At 41.6% G+C, this 21,495-nt stretch overlaps 1 protein-coding gene across 4 annotated transcripts in view; it reads left to right on the forward strand.

The window, feature by feature from the left end:
* The window catches only part of CDH13 (cadherin 13), a 748,238-nt gene that overhangs the window by 443,314 nt on the left and 283,429 nt on the right, over positions 1 to 21,495 (forward strand). For 2 of the 4 annotated variants that reach the window (XR_008438903.1, XM_053987831.1), the window contains one exon: positions 432 to 5,835. Coding sequence is in view for 1 of the 4 variants with exons in the window: in XM_053987831.1 (XP_053843806.1) it covers positions 432 to 439 (8 nt within the window). In the remaining 3 variants the exon portion in view is untranslated. Of the gene's footprint in view, positions 1 to 431; positions 5,836 to 21,495 lie in introns of those variants that run through there. The other 2 variants (XR_008438901.1, XR_008438902.1) reach the window with 2 other exon arrangements.

Raw genomic sequence — 21,495 nt, forward strand, 5'->3', positions numbered from 1 at the left:
TCCCTCGTATACTCACAAACTATAAGGCTCTATTAGAGTGTTATTTTTCAAAAGATATTGTTTGTTTGCTCTTTGCTTGTCAGGGTGTGCAGGGAGGGAGGGGCTGGCATTTCCTTGTGCTTGTGCACAAATGGAACTGATGGAGGTGCCCAAGGGGGGGAATCAGGTCCTGGCTCAGGATTTATCCTCTCATCACATCTTCCAGAATTGTGCCACAAAGGTGTCTGACTGTCCCACATGATATTTTGGGGAGATTTCTGGAGATTTCTGCATTCACAAATAATTGTTTCAGGACACAGATAATCGATATTTAACCACTGGCAATGTTCATGCACCCAACTAGGAATTTGACTGGGGGGGGAAGAAAACCCCAAATAGTTAAAAGATCCCGTGATTTGCATGGCAATACTCACTCCCATCTCATCCTTTAGGTCTGTAAGAATTCCTGCCATTTGAAGCTGTCCTACCGAGTTGCCATGGCAACGAGAAGAAGGAAAAAACCATCAGATCTGAAGATTGCAGTTTACAATTACTGTTCTTCACTCCTCGGCCTCAGTTGCTCCAGTTTAGTTTGCAATCTCACTCAATCTGTCCGACTGTACCTTGGTGTTCGACAGCCTCCACCCCTCTGCCCTTTGGCCCTGGATTCCTCCTGCAGGACACAAGGTTTACTCAAAATTTACTCCGAATGTTAAAAGACCATGACATCCAAACCCAACCTTGGGGGAGCAGGAAAAAAAAAAAAAAAAAGAAACAACAAAACCAGATTGACTCCATTTTTTTCTATCTGTTGACTTGTTGCTATTCAACTGTTCAGAAAATATTTTGTCTGTGGGTTAGTATTTGTATATGTATGAGTGTATGTATATATATATATTTATATAGAGAGAAGAGTTATACCACAGGTTTAGCTTTTATAAAATGTTCATCTGGAGGGTGAGAAGGGAGGGAGCAGAATAACACAGCCACAGATGAATTGTAGCTGTCCCACCATGGCTAAACCTGCTGGGTTTGCTGTTCTGTTCAGAGCGTGGCCAGGAGGAGCGAGCCTGTGGCCACCCTGGGCTCTGCCCTGGCCCTTCTCGTGCCTCAGGTTCAGCAAACACGAAATGCAAGTCCCCAGGGCTTGTTCCTGGTCTGAACTGCTCTCCCTGGGCCCCAGAGGGAGCTGAGGATGCAGGAGGAGCAGCCAAGTGTGAGCAGCTCAGCCTGATTTGAAGGGCCAAAGGGCTGAAACATTGGCTGGGGCAGGTGACAAAATGTTTTTATCAGCTCTGCAGGTGAGAAGCTGAGTCCAACAGCAGCGCTCAGTGCTTGCCAGAGCACTGATCTCTGTCTCAGCCTCTGTGCCAGCAGCAGCACGGGTGCCCTGTTCTTGAAATACCCTCACAAACACACAAATCCATCATTTTGGATATATATATACATACATACACACGTACACACAGTTTCCAGTTAAGAGTAACAAGAGCATTTCTTTGTGTGTGTAAACTTACCACACCTGTTTGCAGACATGGGAAAAAAGGGTGTTTGTTCTCTATGAATATGGATCCTTTTTTATTCTGTGAGCATGTAAGGTAAAAAAAAAAAAAAAATCCTTCTAACTGTATGAAGATGATCATCTTGTTAATAAACTGTAAATGATCCATCAAAGCTCACACCAAATTTTTATAAAATTAACACAAAAAGTATACTAGTGACAGACTGTGGCTTTTATTAGAGCTTGCCAGTAACTAGGGTAAGGTAAGTGTCTTAGAATATTTTAATAAACTTGCTTATTTAAAGTTTAAACAAGAAAGCTTCCTTATGCAATAGAACTTTGCAGCTGCATTATTTAGTTGACATTTTTACAGTAATTATGGGTCATACTCGATGGCATCCTTACTACAGTGAGAGTATGAGCATATCTTCCACACCACATATATGTTTCAATAGTAAAGATTTTTGGAAACATTAAAAATAAGTCCAGACATACTTTTAGTTTCCCATAATGCTACACTAGATATTAAATGTGTGTTGGTGGTTAAAATTTGCTGTACAATAGCTTTTCTCCGACTTCCTGTATTATACCAAATATGAAACAGGTTTTTTTTTTCTTTCTTTCTTCTTTTTTTTTTTAAATCAAAAGGAGTAATAACAACAGCGACAGAGGAAAAATGAGTTTGTGTTGTGAGCTTTCCTAAGGTTGTAGATTTCTTGATAAGATATGAGCTGCCTTCAGACCAGTTTTTCTCTTCCAGCTTAACTCCTGCAGTCCTGACCAAGTGAAATCTGCCCCTGGTCCCTGCAGGAGCCTCTGTGTCACCAAAGTGGCACTTGAGGGTCAGTGGGAGCTGGTCAAGGACACCAGGAGAGGCTTTTGGCAGCTTCAGCAGGGAAGTGCCTGATCCCAACCGTTAACATGGGCACGCTCCTGGTCCTCTCTCCCTGCCCATGCCTTGTATGGACCCCATGCTGCTGCTTTGCCATCAACAATCACGTCTTTTTTTATTAAAAAAAAAATTATATATATATTATTTTCAAGCAATTTTTTCCAAAAGAAACAATTTAACTACTGTATGGCACCTCTGGAATTCCAACGTGTATGTTCAATGAATGCACCCAAAGATATTCTGCGCCCTGTGCTTTGAGCTACAAAACCTCTATCTTGAATAAAAGAAATTATATTACCCTCCCCCACAAATACTCTTTTCTACTTGCTTTTTTCCTCTTTCCACCCAGCCAGACCCACCTCTGGAAAGAATCCCCCCTTGACTTTGGTGTCATTTCTGTCAAATGCCAAAAAAATCTTCCCTTCCCTGCTTTAAACCAAGGCTCACAGAGCATTTGGTGAATCATTCCAAGGGCAGCCAAAACGAGGAACAAAGAGAAAACTCTTCTGCCTGGAACTACACGAGCAAGAGGAAGACTCTTCCTACCACCCTGTGCCCAAGGATAAGATCTTTCTTCTTGGATCCACTGCAAAATTTTGATGTGCAGAGAGATCAGAGCCTGGCTGAGGCTCTGACCCGAGGTGCATCCAAGCCTCAATTCCCATTTTCCCTTTATTTCTGCTCCCACAGAAAAAGCCTCCCAGGCTTAATTATTAAAGCCTCCCAGGCTTTCCCAAGTGTTCCAGGCTCCCCAAGGAGCCCATCCCTGGCCTACCCAGGCATGCCAGGAGGAAGATGAAGCTGCCATGCTGATGTTTCTCCCCATTTAACACAGACTGTGGCACGTTCATGGTGTGACACAAGCGAGGAACCACAGCAGAATCTGAGTTTTCCTACCTGAATAAAGGGTGTCACCTCTGGCTCAAAAAACCAATGTCCATTTCCTGAAACAAAGGAGCAACAATGATTCATCCATTTTTCTATAACATAATGAAAAAGCAGAAAACTCACAAAATTGGTTGTATTGTTTTCTAATAGTTGGTTATGTTTAACATCCGTTCAGCCAAGTTTGCTGTTTTTATAACATACCCCTTATTCCTACCCAGCTGTTTTAGCCCCACCATCAGTTATTTCAGCCTGTGTTTGTAGATACATAAATGCTGTCTACATTTGGAAAGGCAGTGGACTTGCTGATTATCATTTTGTAACATGCACAAAACTTTTTATTTGTAAAAGTCATTTCAGTTGAAAAGGCTCTGTGCTGTTGAAACAAAAATTGGGAATAGCAATCAGTGAGAGGGGTTTATTAGCAAGAGAAAGGTCTCATTTTTGGTGTGCTTGCTAATTGAACCCTGGTCTGTTCTCCTCTTGTGTGCTTTTCCAGTATGCCTGTGTGCATTTATTAATGTCCATTTTGTTCAGTAGCTGTAGGTCTGAAGAGTAAAAAAAGGGAAACGAGCTGAATTTCCTGCTGGGTGTGGAGGAAAATGAGGTAAGGGTGGGACACTGGTAACACAGTCCCTGAGCCCTGTTCTCATCATGTTTACACGGCTGGAAATCAAACAGCAGCTCCATCACCAGAACTGAGGTTCAGTTCATCTTATTTAGGTGAAATCTTCCCTCCCCACATTTTGCTTTTTGCTGGTTGGCTGTGAACAGTAAAGCTGCGATGTTTGTCACAGGATTGCTGAGTGCTTACACATTATCGGAAGTCTGGGGTTTGTCACATCCACAGGTGACTCGTGCCCTTCACTGACCATCTGAAGGTGCCTCTAAGGCTCCCAGAATAATTTGGTTTAACCTTTGTTTGAAATGGATGGGGGTCAAATAATTTGTTCTGTTCTCTTACATAGTCATTTTTTTGTATTACTATAATACAAACCTCATTTATTAAATTATGGACTTACAAGCAGTTCGTAGGGCCCTATCTTAAATGACTTATCACTACAAAAAGACATCTACAACTTTTGTCTTTCCTTTGCAAAGGCCTCTTGTCTGAAATACTGAGAAAGCTGCCAATTTTCCTCTCAAATGTTACTAATTCACTTGGAGCAGAATTCTGTACACAAATGGTTTTACATCACTCGGTCTAAAGGCTAAATTGCTTTCAGAATAGGTTTAAAAATGTCTTATTTAATTAAAAAAATAGTTACATAAAGGCACACTGGCTTGAGAACACCAAGTCTGAAGCAAAACTCTGCTCCTGTCTTGCCTTTATTGCATCTCTAGAAACTCTGTTGTCTGAGAGATCCAGTCCAATGAAAACACAAGGAAAAATAAAATAGCAATTATTTCCTTTCAGTTAACTCTGTGCTCTGTAATCTTTAGAAGTCACATGCAGTGCACATCAGTAATTATCATTATAGCTATTCTCTTTAAAGCAGATAGAGCTGAGTCTTTCCTACACAGAGCACACAAGCCCTGTCCTCCTGCCTTACCCCAGGACACACGAGCTGGTTTGGGTTTGTCCCAGTGGGATGGATGCACTCCCCTACTCTCAGTGGAAAGTTTCTAGTTGCACAACTGCTATGTGTGTATATATGTAGATATATAGAGATATACACATTTAAATATATATATAATATATATGCAGGTGGAAGGAGATGGATACAACACGGGAGACTTGGAATAAGCAGTTTAATTCCCTCAGTCAGGGATGAATTCATGAGATAAGGGACAGCATGGGCTACATGCACTGAACCAGTCTGATTTAAAGCAAATTAAAAGGGCAAAAAAAGCCCACACATTTAACCCCAGGTTTATCTCAACTCTCCTGTTGTATTTCTGCTACCCTGAGCTGTCCCCTCGTACAGCAATTACATCAGTTGAAGATATGCACCATTGTTTTCTGACTTATTTTGAGTTGTCTGTGGATCAGCAGGTCACCAGTAGTGGAAAGGGAGAGCCAGAATTCCTCATTCCTGAGCTTTCAGTGGGACAGCTGTTTGGGAAAGTTTCATCCAGCCTTGAGCATTACACTCCTCCTCTGCATCAGCAAGTGACTGCACTCTAATTTGGGGTGAAATGAATGTAGGCTAGAGCCAGGCTGGGTGTTTGGATGTGCACACACCCCCTGCCTGAGGAATGAATCCGTGTCTGGGGGACTGTGGTGGGGAACTCGGCACAAACGAGTTGTGCTGTTACTGCCATTTCAGCCAGAACCCTCCTGCAAAACCACACCTACCCCACAACAACCTCTGTCCCTTTAAGTTACCATCAAGATTATTTTTTTTATGATTTTTTTTTTTCATTTTTAATAGTCCAGGCAAGGAGGAAAACATTTTGTTTGATTTTCAAGATGCTTAATTCAGCTGCTTTTCCAGTTAATCATTCCTTTGGGCCCTAGTTGCTGAATCGCTTGCTGTTTCTGAGGTGTAAATAAACGTTTTGATTTATGACGTGGTTGCAAAGAAACTTGTAATTTATTTGTGAAATGCTCAAATAAAGGATGTATGGGCTTTTACCTTCTGTCTGGACCTAGACCTCGCCACAGGAATGGAGGGACACAAAATGACCTCCAGACTGGCAAAGGAATAGAACAACCTGTGCTAAACAACAGAAACCCCAGGATGTTCTTAGTGAAGGAGAAAAATTGCAGCCTTCACCTCACCATGATGGGGTTTGAGAATGAGAATTGGGAGCTTAGAGAGGTAAAGAGAATCATAGAGAATGGTTTGGGTTGGGAGGGACCTTCAAAATCATCTTTTGAATGATCTAAAGATCAGAGACACCTTCCACCAGACCAGGGCCCCATCCAGCCTGGCCTTGGACATGCCAGGGATGGTTTGACCACACAAGAAAAAGCTTTGCTCACACGAGAAAGCAGAAGTGAATATAACAACAATAATTTGCTGTCTAAAGCCCCATTTCCATTAAAGAGGTTGCCTGGAGCCAAACCCAAACCAGATGTGCCCAGGCTGGACTGCAGACAGGAGCTCTCATGGATTTTTGTGCATTTCCTTTCTGCCTCACCTGGTCACCCACCACCACCAGCTGAGCTTAGAGAGAGCAGCCAGGCACAAGAACTGCACAAACAACACAGAAAACTGAACAAATGCCTCCTTACCAGTGAATTCTTGTTCCACTGTAAAGCTAAAGCCTGCTGCCTTGCTGAAATTCCTGCAGGTTGTATTTTAGATCTTCTAGGAAGTTATCTAAAGTGCCAGGGCCACATAAAGGTAGAATATCTCTGAAAATAGCCTTTTAATACCTGTGGGAATAGAGGAAGCTGGGGAGGGAGGGCAGCAGTTGAAGCAAACATTTGAGTACAAGCCCCAGCAGCTTTCTGTCACTGAGACCCACCTCCAGCTCCTGCCCATTGCTGATGCTTTTTCAGGCTTTGAATCTAAAAGGGTTTTTTTCATGTGGTCCATAATAAGTAGAGGATGAAAGAGCCTACATGAAGCTTGTGGTGTAATTGAGCAAAAGGTCATTCATGACCTGAAAGCCACAGCAAACGTGTGTCACCTCCTTTGGTCTCAGCTGACATCACTGTCCTAAACTAATGCTGTGCCTTCAGAGAAGGTTTGAAATGGCACAAAGTTAAATCATAAGCAATGAAGTGTTAACAGAGAGAGAAAATGCTGGATGGTTTTTAGCTGGGGGAAGTTTTGTGCTGCCCTTTCAACCTTCCTGTGTCTCATCTCACACCTCCCATTCCAGGCTGCAGACTGCTGTTAGCTGCTAACTTTGCACAGCTCAGCCCAGTTATGGTTTTTCTCCAGCAACAGTAAATCAGAACAATCCCTCTGCCCTCAGTACAACCTTCTTACCTGCAGAAACAAAGCAAGGGTCACTGCTCCTGCTGCAAAGCTTTTGGGAGGCTCAACCTCCTCGCCTCTGGCCGGACTCTACTCATCCTCCTGCTGACCTTTGGCTGCTCCTGTGGCTCCTGCAGTGAGTGACTCCAGTCCAGCACAGCCCAGCTCTCTGTGGCAGCACAGCTCACTCCTCTGACTCATTTCCCAACTCACTGCTCCACATCCAGCTGTGGGATACCACCACCAGCCCTGTGGCTGGATGCACTTTCCAAATCAGGCTGTCCAAAACAAGAAAAAGCATTTAGACTCCTTGATTACTGCCAGGTATGCTAAAAACTCAGAAAGCAAAGCATAGCTGGACAGTTGTAATTAAGTGTGTCACATAATTAAAACGAGTGATTATAACCTGCCTTGGGGTTGCAGTGTGCAGTATTAGCTCAGCTGGCACCAAGGGAAATAGCCTTTGGTGGGATTTATGTACCTGGTTCCCACTGGAATCATTAAAACCCTAAAAGCCTAAGAGCTGAACGACCCCTCCCTCAGCTGATAAAATAATTATATAACTAGAAAGTATTTCCTTTGGTTTTAAGTCATCATGAGCTAATACAGGCACTAAATTTTTTTCCTGCATCTCCAAGGTAACTTAATTGGCATCATGTTTCATACTGAGCAAAAGCAGCAAAGCCCCCAGAGAACAGGGGCCCCAATTAACAGATTCCCAGCCTTTCATATCCTTGATTGCTGAAAAGAAAAAGAACATGGGGGATGTGTAATTCATGTGGGGATCACAGAGAAGGTGACAGAGTCTGGAGATAAAGCGCAGTAAAAACCATCTATTGCAGTAATTAGAAAACCTGTTGTTACAGGACAGTGTCTAAAGGAAAGATTTTGACTTTTTTGTGCCATTAGACTCACATGTCCAAGCTGTGACCACTCACTGCATCATGTTAGATCTACCCCAGTGCTGGAGAGCCCAGCCACAGTGCCTGGCGAGTTCTGCCATTGTTACTAATGCCAGAAACTGCATTAATCCACGTGAAAATGGCTTGCTCTTGGGTCCTGCATAGAGAAGTCAAAGCAGAAATAGCTCTAGAGAGGAACCCTTTGTGCTGAGCAAGCCCTCTGTACCCTCAGCCCTGCCCAAACCACCCTGGCAGTGGAGCCAGGTGGAGATCCACCCTCCTGCAAGGGCAGCCACAGAGCTGTGACAGCCAAAGGGCCACAGGGCAGGGACACCTCACCCCAGAACCTCTGCCAGGCACTGGGCAGAGAGCTGGAGCCTTCCCAGAGCCCCACATTGTGCTGGGCTGCCCATCAGCATTGGCACAGGGTGATTAGACAGCCAGGAAATGAAACAAGGGTTGTTTGTGGAAGGATTTTTCCCTTTGGCTGGAGTTTTCCCCCTCTGCCTCACCCCTGGTTTCTGTGCATTGCTGCCCTGCCATCACTCCTGCACTGGTGCTCTGGCTTGGCACCTTGTGGAAGACCCATCAGGGCTCTCTCTTTCCTCAGTTCTGTAATAAATCTATTTTTAATTGCAGTTGTCTGTCTTCACTCACACCTGAGGAGCTCAGCCCTTCCTCACACTCCTAATTCCCTTTTCTCTGGTTTCTTTGTTCTTTAGCAAATGAGCTCCTCAAGCAAAAGTAAATGAGTGCTGTACTCACATCTCTTCTGGGCTGGACTGGATGCAATCCAAGGCTTGTTTTCTTCAGCTCTTTCTTCAATTTTAGGCAAAGTCCTCTTGCCACTGCAGCTCTTCCTAAATAAGTGAGGGAGGCATTAAGAGCAGTTAAGCACCATTATTTAGTGAAGGTATAGCTCATTCAAAACAGAACTAAATAATTAGGTGCATTAGATTTATTGTTCAAATCAAAGTAATGAAATATGTATACATATAAATATAAGCTGTTAAGGTGATGAGCTTCATTATTACATACACATAAAAATAATAGGCTATTTTTAATTGCTTATTAAACAAGTGAATGCTCATTAAAACCTTTATTCATTGGGGGGAAAAAAATAACATGCAATTAAACTATTGTACAGACTAATTAATATGGGAATTGGGGCAATTCTGATACCTTTAAAGAGGTGGAAGTGGGGACAATTGGCAGCATGGGCTTGGACCAGTCATCTTGATTGGCCTGGCAGATGGATTTCCTTCTACTTCAGAGTTTTGAGAAGGTTCTATTTTTTGGTTTCAGTTTCAAGGGAAATAGAGGGGAGTGAAATGGGAATTTTTTTTTTTTTTTCTGTGGGTGTTCACACAGCCTGGACAAAAGATAAAAGATAATGGATTCATCGACTTACCCATAAAACACCTCTCCCTTTTTTTCTGTACAGAACCTCTCTCAGCATCCTGCATCTTTCTTTAAACAAATAAATTTAAAATTACCTAAGATTTGACAACAGGATTCTCAGCCTGCTCAGCTCCTCAGCCATGGAGCATTTTTCCCTGTAGGAGATCCCTGTAGGTTTGTTCTTCCCAAAGGCTGCTGTGCTATGAGCCACTGTTAAAAGCTGCCCAGTTTCCTGTGTAGAAGTTTCCAGAAGATATTCACCAGGTATAAACCAGACTTTCAGGGGAAAGATTTTGCTGCATTTCTCATAACTGAAATGAAAGAAGAATGCTGTATTTCTCAGGAAATACCACTGAGGGAGCCTGCTAACCTTTTTTTCGTTGTTGTTGCTTGTATTTTTAAGTCCTCAACCCAACAGTTTTCCTGTTTAGAAGCAGGATGTCACAGGAGTTAAGACAGTGAAAATTTGCCCCTCATTTTTGATAGCATGAGCATCACACAGAGAGGTAAATAGCAGGGATTTACTGAGAACAGTTGCTCACACCCAAACCCAGGATGGGTTTCAGACTAAAAGCCAAAGTTTGATGCTGGTGCTCCCCCCAGAAGTGTGAGTCTTGTTGTGCAGTTTGGTGGGAACTCCACAAAGCAGCCAGCTCTGATTTCTGCCCTGTGGAAGTCAGCCTTTCATTACATAACACAATTTTAATATTTGCTGCTCCCACCTGAATGAAAGGTGTTCTCAGCACCTGAAGCTTGGCTGGGCTATGGTTTTGGGAATCCATTTGAGTCTCACTTTACACCTGAGCACATTTATACAGCTGGAGCATTTACACCAAAGCACGAGACTGTAAAATCAGCTCAGCTTTGATGCTGCAATTTCTCTCCCAGTTTGCAGAGCTGTAAATGACTCTGCACACTCTGTTCTGATGTGGGAACACTTTGGTTTTGAGCTGTGGTGAGGAGCAAAACCCATTCACAGGCACTCATTCAAGAGAGGTGTCACTGGCCTAACACAGTGGCTTCTTCCAATCCCTCCCTTGTATTTCATTCTCTTATTTCTCTGTTAATAAATAAATAAATAAAATCCCCGTTGGTTTAGGGCTGTGAGAGATGAAAGAAAAATTTTTTTTTTTCCTGTCAACAGCGTGCAGTGCTGATGGAGCCTGGCAGCAGCTGAATCCTGGCTCGGGCTCCTGCTCTGTTTTCCTTATTAACATTTTGCTTGGCTGTCCCTGCCAAAGTCCCCTGGACATCTCTGAACTCTGAGAATTGTTGCAAATATTGCAACGTCCAAGTGTGAAATGAACTGCATGGAGCCCCCCGGGAACCTGTTAGCAGTGAATTACCAATAACCTCGGGTTCACAGCAAACAACAGGCACCTGCTCAACGGCAAACATGTTCTTAAATTGACACCCAATTATCGCCGCATATTTTAGCATAATTTTTGCACCTTATCTAGGACCTACCATGAGCCTTGAAAGCCTGTTCATTAATTTAAAAGCAGTCCACAGAAACCAAGACAAAAATGAGAATATGAAAGACTGGAGTACACAAAAATCCTAGCATTTTAAGAGAGTTCTAGAAAGACTTATATGCTGCAATTCTGGTTTAGTTGGATGTGAATTGAGGTAACAATTTGTAGAAGACAGGTGCTTAATCTTAACAATTACCTCGAAGATACCATAAGCATCTAAGAAAGATTTCCTTAGAAAACAAAAACAAACAAAAAACCCCCCAAAAACCCCAAACAAAACAACAACAACAAAATATGAATAAAGACTCGCAACCTCCTCCAAAAAAAGACATTAAGTTGAAAAAAAAAATAGTAAATAGTGCTCAAGAAACATTCCTTGTAACCATGGAATACCTTAAACATTTAAAAATTGTAGTCAACATTTTTAGACTGGGAAGCTAAAACTTAATGTCTAAAATATTTTTAAAAGTATTACATGCTCTCAACCATTACTTGCATTATAAATAAATTTGTATTTTCAACGGCCTGCTATAAAATTAAAAGACATCTCTATTCATCCAGTGGCCCAGGAATGAGTGCAGCCCTAAAAAGCAAAAGAACCCAACTCTTAATCATACTTACAATATAGGGGCTGTGAAGGGAGGTGATTTCAAACTCAGCTGATTATCCAGTATTAATTCAGACTTTTTATAATTGCTGCAGCCTGATACAAACTGTCTCTGAATCGTGGTTAATGATTAATGTCTTTTAACCATGGTCTTCTCCCTGAATATTGAACTCCTTGGGCAGGATGGGGTATTTGGATTTTGTGTTAATGCCAGACAAACTGAACTTCCCAGAAGCCCCCAGAGTGACTCTTTCTAGTCACACACTGCTGTACTTAACCTTAAATCCTATTAAATCTGTTCTTCGCATCTTTCATGACTGGGACAAAGAATTATTCGAAGGAATAAGCATTCCTGAGGATGAGGAGGGGACAGAGAAAATTCACCATGGCTGAGTGAGGAATACTCAATCTTTGATAGCTGAATTATTGCCTCCTGTATGCTCCACAGGAAAATCTGTGTCTGAAAACACCTTCCACTTGTAGGGACTGCAGAGCTGTGCACCCACACACCTTGTGTAAATGTATATACTCCATATAGGCTGCCTTGTTTCCAATGAAGCTTCTCAGAAACAAGCAGGAAAGGCAGGTAATGGAGCCAGGTAATTTGCCTCCAGCAGTCAGGTTAAACCACAAATATATACTATTCTGTATCATGCCCCAAAATATTATTGAAAATAACACCTGAGCTATTACTCAGAATGTTTTCTCCTATTCCAGCAGGAAAATACACCTTTGTATTAACAATGCAAAAACTGCTGGAACTGTGTTATATACAATTTTTGTGCCATCATAGCTGGGAACAGATTTTAGCAGGGAACAGTTCTGGCTACCAAACATTAGGATAACCTGGAAGAGTCCTCTGCTGCAGTGGCTTTGGCTGTGTACAGAGACCCAGGAATGGTTTAAGGACACATTTTTCACCTTGGAAGAGCTGCAAGAGGCTCTTTTGGAGTGCAAACAGTCTGACAACAATGTGTCACTTGGAACCTCCAGGTTAAACATACATGTAGTGATATTCATAAAGGAATTTTATTCTGATAGGCAGAGGAAAGAACACGAGCCAGGAGACTGCACTTTTTTCCTGATATCCTTCTTTTTAATTTTTATTCCTCTTCTTGGACTTCCCCTCTCCCCCTAAAAGTGATGCTCTGATAATCCTTCCCTGCTTTCTTGTTAGCACTTCAGATCCATGTTCCTCCTCGACATCTGCAGTCAGGCAAGTCCCACTGACACCAACACCAGATTTTTAAGGGGAAAAATGTGTTCACTTAACTGTTAATTACCATTAGCTGCCATTGTTTGCCATGTTAAATAACTTGTATTATCTTCCCTGCCTTGCTCCACTCTTGTTCTCTTACCTCTATTACTCATCCTCTGTTAACTTCTCTCTCCACCTCATTTCTGGGTTACGTCTTTGATGGACCAAGTGATTATTTTTCAGCCAATGATCCAATTTACACATAAAATAAAGTGTCCCCTGAATGACTCACGTTTTCCTTCACTTCAAATAGCTTAATCTGTCACTTCCAAATGGTGTTTTCTAATGGAGCATCTCATTTTCTCCTTTTCTCTCCCTTCTTTGCAGCCACACCAGTTGCAGCCTAACAAAGAACGAGATGGATTGATTAAATGAATGAGTTCTGCATGAAAGTGTTCCAACTGGAAAAACATTTAATGGTGGTTAAATATTACACACTTGTACACACTGCCTGAAAAATGAGCATGACTAACACAGCAGTCAGAGCCCTTTGAAAATGCCTTTCTGGGCAGAATTGGGCACGTTTACTGACATAAATTTTGTCATGCCAGCTCTAATTAAGCCTGTCTAATTACTTCTCTTACAAGGGTTTCAGGTTGAGCATATAAATTCCTGAGGCCATTATCTGCTGTAGGTGTATAGATGTCCTGCAGAATAGCAGGGAGGAGAGGTCTGGAGGGAAAGTTAACACTTTTCATTAGACAATATGACATAACTGGGGGAGCAGACAAGGTTCTGGACACACAGTGAGGAATGATTTCACCAAATAATGTTCCTTTTTTTTTTTTTTTTTTCCTTAAATCTCTCATCTGGTCAGATAAAATAAGTAGAAAACTTTTCTGCCTCATATTCTTCAAAGTTTGAAACCACTGCTACATATAAAACATATCCAGTGAGGAAAAGCAGCTTTTAGATGAAGAAACTGCTCTTTGGTTGGGTTTGTTTGCAGCAAGTGAGAAAGGAAATAAAGGAAATTAAATGGGGGGGGAGGGAGGGAAGGAAAGGAAGGAAAGGAAGGAAAGGAAGGAAAGGAAGGAAAGGAAGGAAAGGAAGGAAAGGAAGGAAAGGAAGGAAAGGAAGGAAAGGAAGGAAAGGAAGGAAGGAAGGAAGGCTATGAGGTCACCTGAAATTCAGCTCTTGCCAAGAACGAGGTCTTAAAAAAAAAGAACAAAACAAAAACCGAACAGAAAAACACCCCAAACCAAGAACTGCCAGTGCCTGAGGTGACCAAGGTGGCAGCAGTAGGGAAGAATCTGCCCTGGGTATGTAATTGCCATGAAAATATGGCATCCATTTCCATGGATTATATACACAGGATTATACAGAATTATTCTCCTTGAAATCCACCCTTAAGTGGAAGTGGTGTAGAGTTTGAGGTATGAATTACAAGGAGCAGTTTCCTGTCTTTTCCCTGCTGTTGCTCACAGAAGTGTTGCCACCACATCTCCCTGCACATCTCACCAAGCCCTAGAATTTTGATTTCCATGTGTTTGACCAGTTGAAGAGGCCAATCACAGATGAAAGCACAGTATTTAAAGTAAGAAATACAGGGAGCAGGAAGCAGGGCCAAAAATTAATTCCACTTTGCAAATTCATGTGCTAATTTAAATGGGGAAAAAAAAAAAGCCATAAACTTATTCTCCTGAGTTCAATTGGGAACAAGGTTGGGCTGCAGGTAAAACTTAATTACCACATGGCTTTAAACAGCTATTGCTTGAAGGGCTGGTGCCAGAATCACAGTTCCTATTTTATAATATAAAAAAAAAAGAAAAACCACCATCAGCTCCCAAAGAAAGCCAATAGCACAACCCCCCCCCCCAAACCCCACACACAAAGGACTAATTAATGTCTGTAAAGTGCACGCATTTAATAGCAAAAGGCTTTTATTGTACACATTTACTATAATTTAGTCTGTGTCATTACTTGAATGTTGCCATTGTCGCTGTTCTACTGTGGCCTTGGCTTTTCTAATTTAAATACCTTTGTTGGAATTGAATTCATTGGGGAAAAGCAGAATATTTGCAACATACACGGTATTCTGATCAAACTGATAGCAAAGCCAAAGCTTTCCAAGTTCCAATCATATTCAGCATTTTTGTGGTTTTGTTTTAAGTGTAGAAACATAATGAAATAATTCCATACCATAAAGCTTGATGAAAGTGGCAATTAAAAAGGAATAGATCTGATACATCCTGCTCTCCACATTACCACGCTCTGGAAAATGTAAATCACCAGCTCCAGCACTAAAGCTTTCCTTTCCCATCCTGATTAGGCAAATATTGAAAACAATAATCATTTTTCACTGAAGTGAGCCTTTAATATGGAGCAGAAAGGGAACACTGTGGATATTCCATTTTCCACAGCAGACTGGCTCCCACATTAGTGGCTATCAGCAATTCCATGTCACTCCATCATACTGTCTTTCACTCAAATCCTACATTTGTTGGAGCAGATGGAAAGTTTGTTTAAATTAATTGAAAGCGTGCTGTGCACAGCTTGTGGCACCAAGAACACACGAAGAAGAAAGGAAGATGCATCAATTTCCTTTCTAAGATACCTATAACTGAGAGAAGAGATCTCTTAAGAAATCATCAAGATATTATGCTGCCTTTTCTTTTTTTTTTTCCCCTAAGCAAGCTATACTGCTTTGATTTTTACAAGAGGAGGATGCAGCAAAATTGGCCATGTGAAAAATAAACCTTCCTGGGGTGATTCATGATTATTATTTTCAATACAATGACACAGAGAAACCTGGTACTGTTTGGGTTGCCTACAGTTCTTGGAAATACTGACAAATCTGAAGGTTAATTACCTCTTCCTCTATTTTAGTTAATGCTGCCTTCTTATATTTGGGTCCTCAGCTCTTCTTCTGTAGTCACTGAGAAAATCCAGTGACCTTCCCTCTGCTCTGAACCAACAGACAAAGCTGTCATCAGTGCCAGCATCACCTGTGCACCTGAGATGGCCAAACTCCTCTGCTGCTTCCCAGTGACCAGCACGTGGCCAATCCTCAGCACCCTCACAGCTCCAAAACCACCAGAGAATAAATCAGTTCATCTTCACAGCTTTCTGACCGAGCTAGAACAGAAAGGTTTATCGATATTTATTAATTTTAGTCTCTTTTGACAAAAATATTCCAGGTGTTTGTTTCACTGCGGGATGAAATGAGGGCGTGAGGGAAACGCTCCTAAGGTGGATGGTGTCTGTGTGGTTTGTGTGCTCTGCTCTGCTAAAAACCTGCAGGAAAAACAGGTTTGGATTTACATCCCTGAGGCCCAGACCAAGGTGAGACCCTCTGGCCCGAGCAGGAGCTGTTACATCTTGTAAAGCAGCTGAAAGTGCAGGAATCAATGAGGAAAAGCAGGTTCTGGGGTGCAAGGTGGGGAAAGGCAAGCAGGAAACCAGGAGTGTGCAGCACAAGCCTGAGGGTTTGAGAGGGAGCAGACACAGCTGAGCTTTAGGAGTGATGGAAAGAAAACAGCCCCACGTTCCAGCAGGACTGGGAATTGGAATCTGCTGCAAACAAGGACTGCACTGAAATTTGTTGGACTGAGAAAGGCCTAAGGATCCTGCATGGAAATGGGGAGAGAGCTGCCATTTTAATCTGCTTTGCTGAGTTTTCTCTGTCTCAAATGTTCCACTTTGCCTTCAGATAAAAGCTGACTTTTGAGGTTTAGCTCCCTTTTGTTCACCTTGGTGCCTCTTCCTTCCTCAGCTCCTCTCTTTGGTGTCTCCACACGAGACTTTGCTTTTCTTCTCTGAAAAGGTCAAAAGCTAAGAAGAAGGTGGGAAAATATTTTTTACATTTGCTTTTTTAGTCTTTCAGTCATGAACTCCTCCAAGGTTGATGGGGAATGAAACTAAACCAAGACCTTCTGGGTTTAGAAAAGTAACTATTCCTCTGTAAAAACTCAAAGAAAAAAATACACCTCACTTTTTTTTTCCCAAATTAGTAAGGTTATTTTGTACTGAGGCATTTATGCCCTCCCCACTCTGAGGGTAAGTATTGAACCTGTGCTGTTGGGATCTTATTTCCCCTGATCACTGATGTATTTTATAACCTCTACTCCCAGCAAATCAAACACAACTCCAGCAATTGCACATGAAGAAGATAAAATAATGCAAACCTTTCCCAATCCTACCTGTTTGACCTCATCCTGCATCTTTCCAGAGAGACTTCAGACCTTGCAGCTGAGCCTATCTTCCTTTTTTCCAAGATCTGATGACATCACTTATGTTTACTTGTCTTAAACATCCCCAAAATTCACTTATACTCTCATAAGATTTTACAAAATTCTTGCAGCCTGTATTTTTTCCACAGCTATCTTGATATCTCCATTCTTTCCCCAAGTCTTTTATTTAAATTCTTTCCTTATCATTTTTATGCACTTTCAGCTTTGTCCTGTAAACCATGGTGCCTGCAGAATTTTCACTTTATTTTTATATTGTACAGATCTTTTATGGGCACCCAAGCCGGCATTTTCTTCTGTTCCTCAAGTTGTATCACAAGTTTTTCCTTTTCCTATTTAATTCACAGAAAAATCATGCTCCTTCCCACATGCCAAACTCTTTGACTCATAAACAAGGTGCAGCAGCAGAATAAAAGGGAAAATTTGGCTCAGAGTTCACAACTTCTCTCGAGCACATGACAGGTGTGTTAGCTCACATTAAGAAAGCTCTCTGGAAATTCAGAGGATTGTTCAGGTAATCACTGTTTGATTAATAATTTACCACACCAACAGGACAGAAATGAAAATTTGGGAATGACAATCTCCAAGCAGCTGTGGGCCTGTCAAAAATGGTAATTTTTTACCCTTTTTCCTGTGCTCAGGCATTGCTTAACCCCATGCTGAGCTGCCTTTCTAGAACACAGCCCCTACAACTCTCAGGAATAATTAGATACTCAGAAAGGAACCAGGAATGCCTGAGAATTAACTTCCAACCTCCTAGTGTCACTTGAAGATTAATTTACCTAAAAACTAATTACCTGACATACCACAAGCACAGAACCCCCAGTGAAATGAAGGGAAAAAAAAAAAAAAAAAAAGAAAAAAAAAAAAAAGAAAGAAAGAAAAGAAACCTCAGAGCTTAACCAGAATTTTCCATCTCCGAGTCTACACACAAGAAATCTCAGTTCTTCTGAGAAAAGCCACCAGATGAAACCCCCAAAGTCTGTTTTTACTGAAGAGCAAAGAGAACCGTGGGGCAGCAAGAATGGAACCCCTCAGCCCTTTCTTTTCCTGACAGCTGCCAGGAAAGGAAACTACAAGGAATTTCTTTCTGAAGACAAAAGTTTACTCTGCCTTCAGGATTCCAGGGTTTAGGCAGCTGTGGGCACGTGGAGCCCTCTCACTGAGTTTTGCCACTTCATGCCAGACTTGGACTGACCAGAGCAGGGCTCTGGGGTTGATGCCTTGGGAAGGCTCACCTAGAACAGAGGCTGGGCAAAGCTAAAGAATAAAGCAGGGATTTATTAAAAAGCCTCCATGGATCCACCTTGGGCGGCACAAGAGCCCAGCCAGGGCTGTACCCAAGATGAACCAAAATGTTCCCAAAATGCACGAGCGCTCCCGGGGGCTCTCACTGGGATCAGCTCTGCTCCATTTGCACCTTGCAGTTCATTGTCCCATTCCAGCTTTAGCCCATGCAGTCCCATCCTGCTTGTTTTTCTCTCTCCAGCCCACGTTGTTTGTGCTCCTGGGCCTGAGATTTGGATCATTTGTCCTTGGTGCCCAGCTGGAGCAGGAATTGTTTTGTCTCCCTGCTCTGTGCAGAGAGCTCACCATCCCCTCATATGAAGCCCAGATCCACACACTAAAGCAGCCCAGAATGTGAAAAATATAAAAGCTAAATCCTGAGGCATCAGGGTAAAGAAAAGCTCCTCAGGTGTTTCCCAAATGGTTCCCTCACTCCTGTGCCAGGCTGGCCCCAAAGCTCATGAGAGCTCAGTGAATGGCCCTGCTGGGCACTGCAGTGACCAGGCACCCTGGTGGCTCACAGGAACATTCTGCCCCACTCCGTGCCTCTTCTTATGACACCTCTGCACAGTTCTGATGGGTTGGAATCCAAAACGTAGGGAACTCTTAGAACTTTGGGCTTGTAAGTTAAAGCTTAGAATTAAACACAGGATTTGATTTGAGACTTTAGAAAAGGCTTCTAAACTTTAGTGCTAGAAGCAAGAATGTAGATTTATCGTTTAGAGACACGTTAAGCTAAGTAGAAGAAAGTTTAGGGTTTTAGAGTACAGTACTGTACGTTTATGTGTCATAACATGATTAGCTAAGAACGCTTACACTATAGCATGAGTTTAGAAGATGAAATATTTAAAGTCAAAAACATAACTTTGTTAGCAGTGTTTTTGTTAGTCAATAAATAATTTAAAAGTCTTGTAACTAGAAGTCTTGTGATCTTCTGAACTATGCAGTGAAGATGTGAGCTGAACTCACCCTTCCTGCTCATGTAGAAGATAAAAAAAATAAACCACATTATCTAAAACAATTCAGAGGTCCCAACTCAAATTCTTTCAGAATTCCTCACAGTGGGAAAACATCCTCTTTCTGTTGTTAAGCATTTATGCACATTTATAAACGTATGTTTTTCAAAAGGTAACAGTTTTGGTCTGTGTTTGCTTTCTAGAAAACTTCCAGACAAAATTCTCTGTTCCATCTCTGTGCCTTTGAAACTGAAGATGCCCAACAAAAACAAACAAACAAACAAAAAACAACAAAACAAACCCACCTGCTTCAAAGCCTTGATTTGTGTCTCAGCACCAAGAGCAGCAGCAAATGTGTTCCCATGTCCTCAGAACTTGCCACTACTTTGTTCTTGGAAGGTTCCAAACCTGAGAACTGGTACCTTAATGTTATCCATCTCCAGCTGTGAGGCAGACACTGCTTTTGCTCCTCTCCATGTCATATGATACACCTGTTAATTACATTTTAAAACCCCAGCCATGTTTCTTTGAATGCTCCTGCAGAAGCAGTATTTTCTGCACGTTAATTCCACTTTCTTTACGGGGTAGTTGTTATGCATGACTGATTAACAGGCCCCAAGCTATACTCAACCTGCTACCCACAGTAAATTGTTCTTTCTGTTGCTGCTGTCATTTCCTTTAAAATATCAAGCTGTTTTATAATTAAAGAGTCCCTTGAAGGTCTTGTTTCAATAAACAATCATTCCTTCCACCGTGTGAAGTTCTCGTGCTAATAAACAATTAAACAGCACATATTATTTCTCTTGTCTCAAGAATCAACCTTTTATGGAGGACCCACTGAGGCAAAACCCAAGATGTGATGCCAGCTCCATGCTCAAAAATGAAATTTCAGCATGTGCTGCGTAGCTCAGGACTAGATCTGCTCTTAATCTGCACATGGGGTGAGTTATAGAAGATTAATTGCTCACAGGAGTGTTTAGAAGCTTTCATATGTCACCCAGAAGATGGCTGAAGAGTTACTTATCTCCAGCAGCTTTATCCCTTAATTACCTTGCTCGCTGATAATTCCAAATTTGGGATTCAACACGCAGTGAAAATCTCCTGTATTAATTAGAGATTGTAACTTTGTTATACAATGTGTTTTCTACGATAAACGGCTTTTCCTTGAACACTGGATATTTTGTGGAAAAGGCAACAACTTTAAAAGTTTTTGCAACGTTATCAGAAAGTTTTTCCAGAATTTTAACATTGCAGAACACAGTACAGGGATGCTGGGGCTTATGCATGAGTGTACATATATTTTTTCAGTCACTCATAACATGGACTATAATTTCATTGTTCTGGGCAAAAATAAAGAGTAATTAATGTGCAGTTTTAAATTTTTAATGTAATTTAATTAAAGTGTTCCTTTAAAGTGATAAAAGATAACAAATTAGGAAATCAGATCAATTTATGGTCTTACATCACCTATGAGACAGGTTTTTAATCAGTGTTTTAATGAGTTACACTTTAGCAGCAAGCTTAAATTTCTAAATATTTGATCATAAGAGCTCTTTGCTTTAAGTATCTTTGTGCACCAGGATGTCTTATTTTTCTTTTCAGATGCTGCTTCCAGTACAATTTTAGATAAATTCCCCAGCTGATAGAGGATGTCATCATTTTTCTGAAACACTGGAGGTACAGCAATCTGTGTTAGATATGAATTTGCCCCAAAGACATCAGTTTTTCACATTTAAGAGCTTTCTCTAAGACAAAATAGATCAGACACTGCAATCACCACATCAGTATTTTTTCAAATTACTCTGGATGCTCACCTGCCTTCACCTCTAAATGCCACACAACCCCTATTTCCCACTGGTAAGTACATTCTGCTGATGGAATTCCCTGTTAGAAAATTCTGCCCTTTCTCCATTTTCATTCTCTTCTACATTAAGTAATCTACAAATCTGTGGCCCCGCTTCACTATAAACACACATGTGACAAATTGCTGAATTCCACGGGCCTTTGCTGTCCAGAAACAGCAAAGAAATAAAGAAATAGAGCTGTGCTTAAAATACTCAGTATTAAAAATATCCTTCAAGGACCGCACGTGAACCCTTCATCTCCTGAAAAATGATTTTTTCTTGTTTCATTCTCCTCTGCCTTTTCCAGTGGCTGTTGGTTTTTCACGTGTCCAGCATCCTTCAGTTTGGTGTGGTTAGACAGGGCTGGGCTGGTTTGAAACTGCTCATTCCACTTCAGGGTACAGTAAAAATGCAGCGAACCCCGGCTCAGGGAAGAAATGCTG

This window comes from Vidua macroura, chromosome 11 (genome assembly GCF_024509145.1).
Source record: "Vidua macroura isolate BioBank_ID:100142 chromosome 11, ASM2450914v1, whole genome shotgun sequence".
NCBI lineage: Eukaryota > Metazoa > Chordata > Aves > Passeriformes > Viduidae > Vidua > Vidua macroura.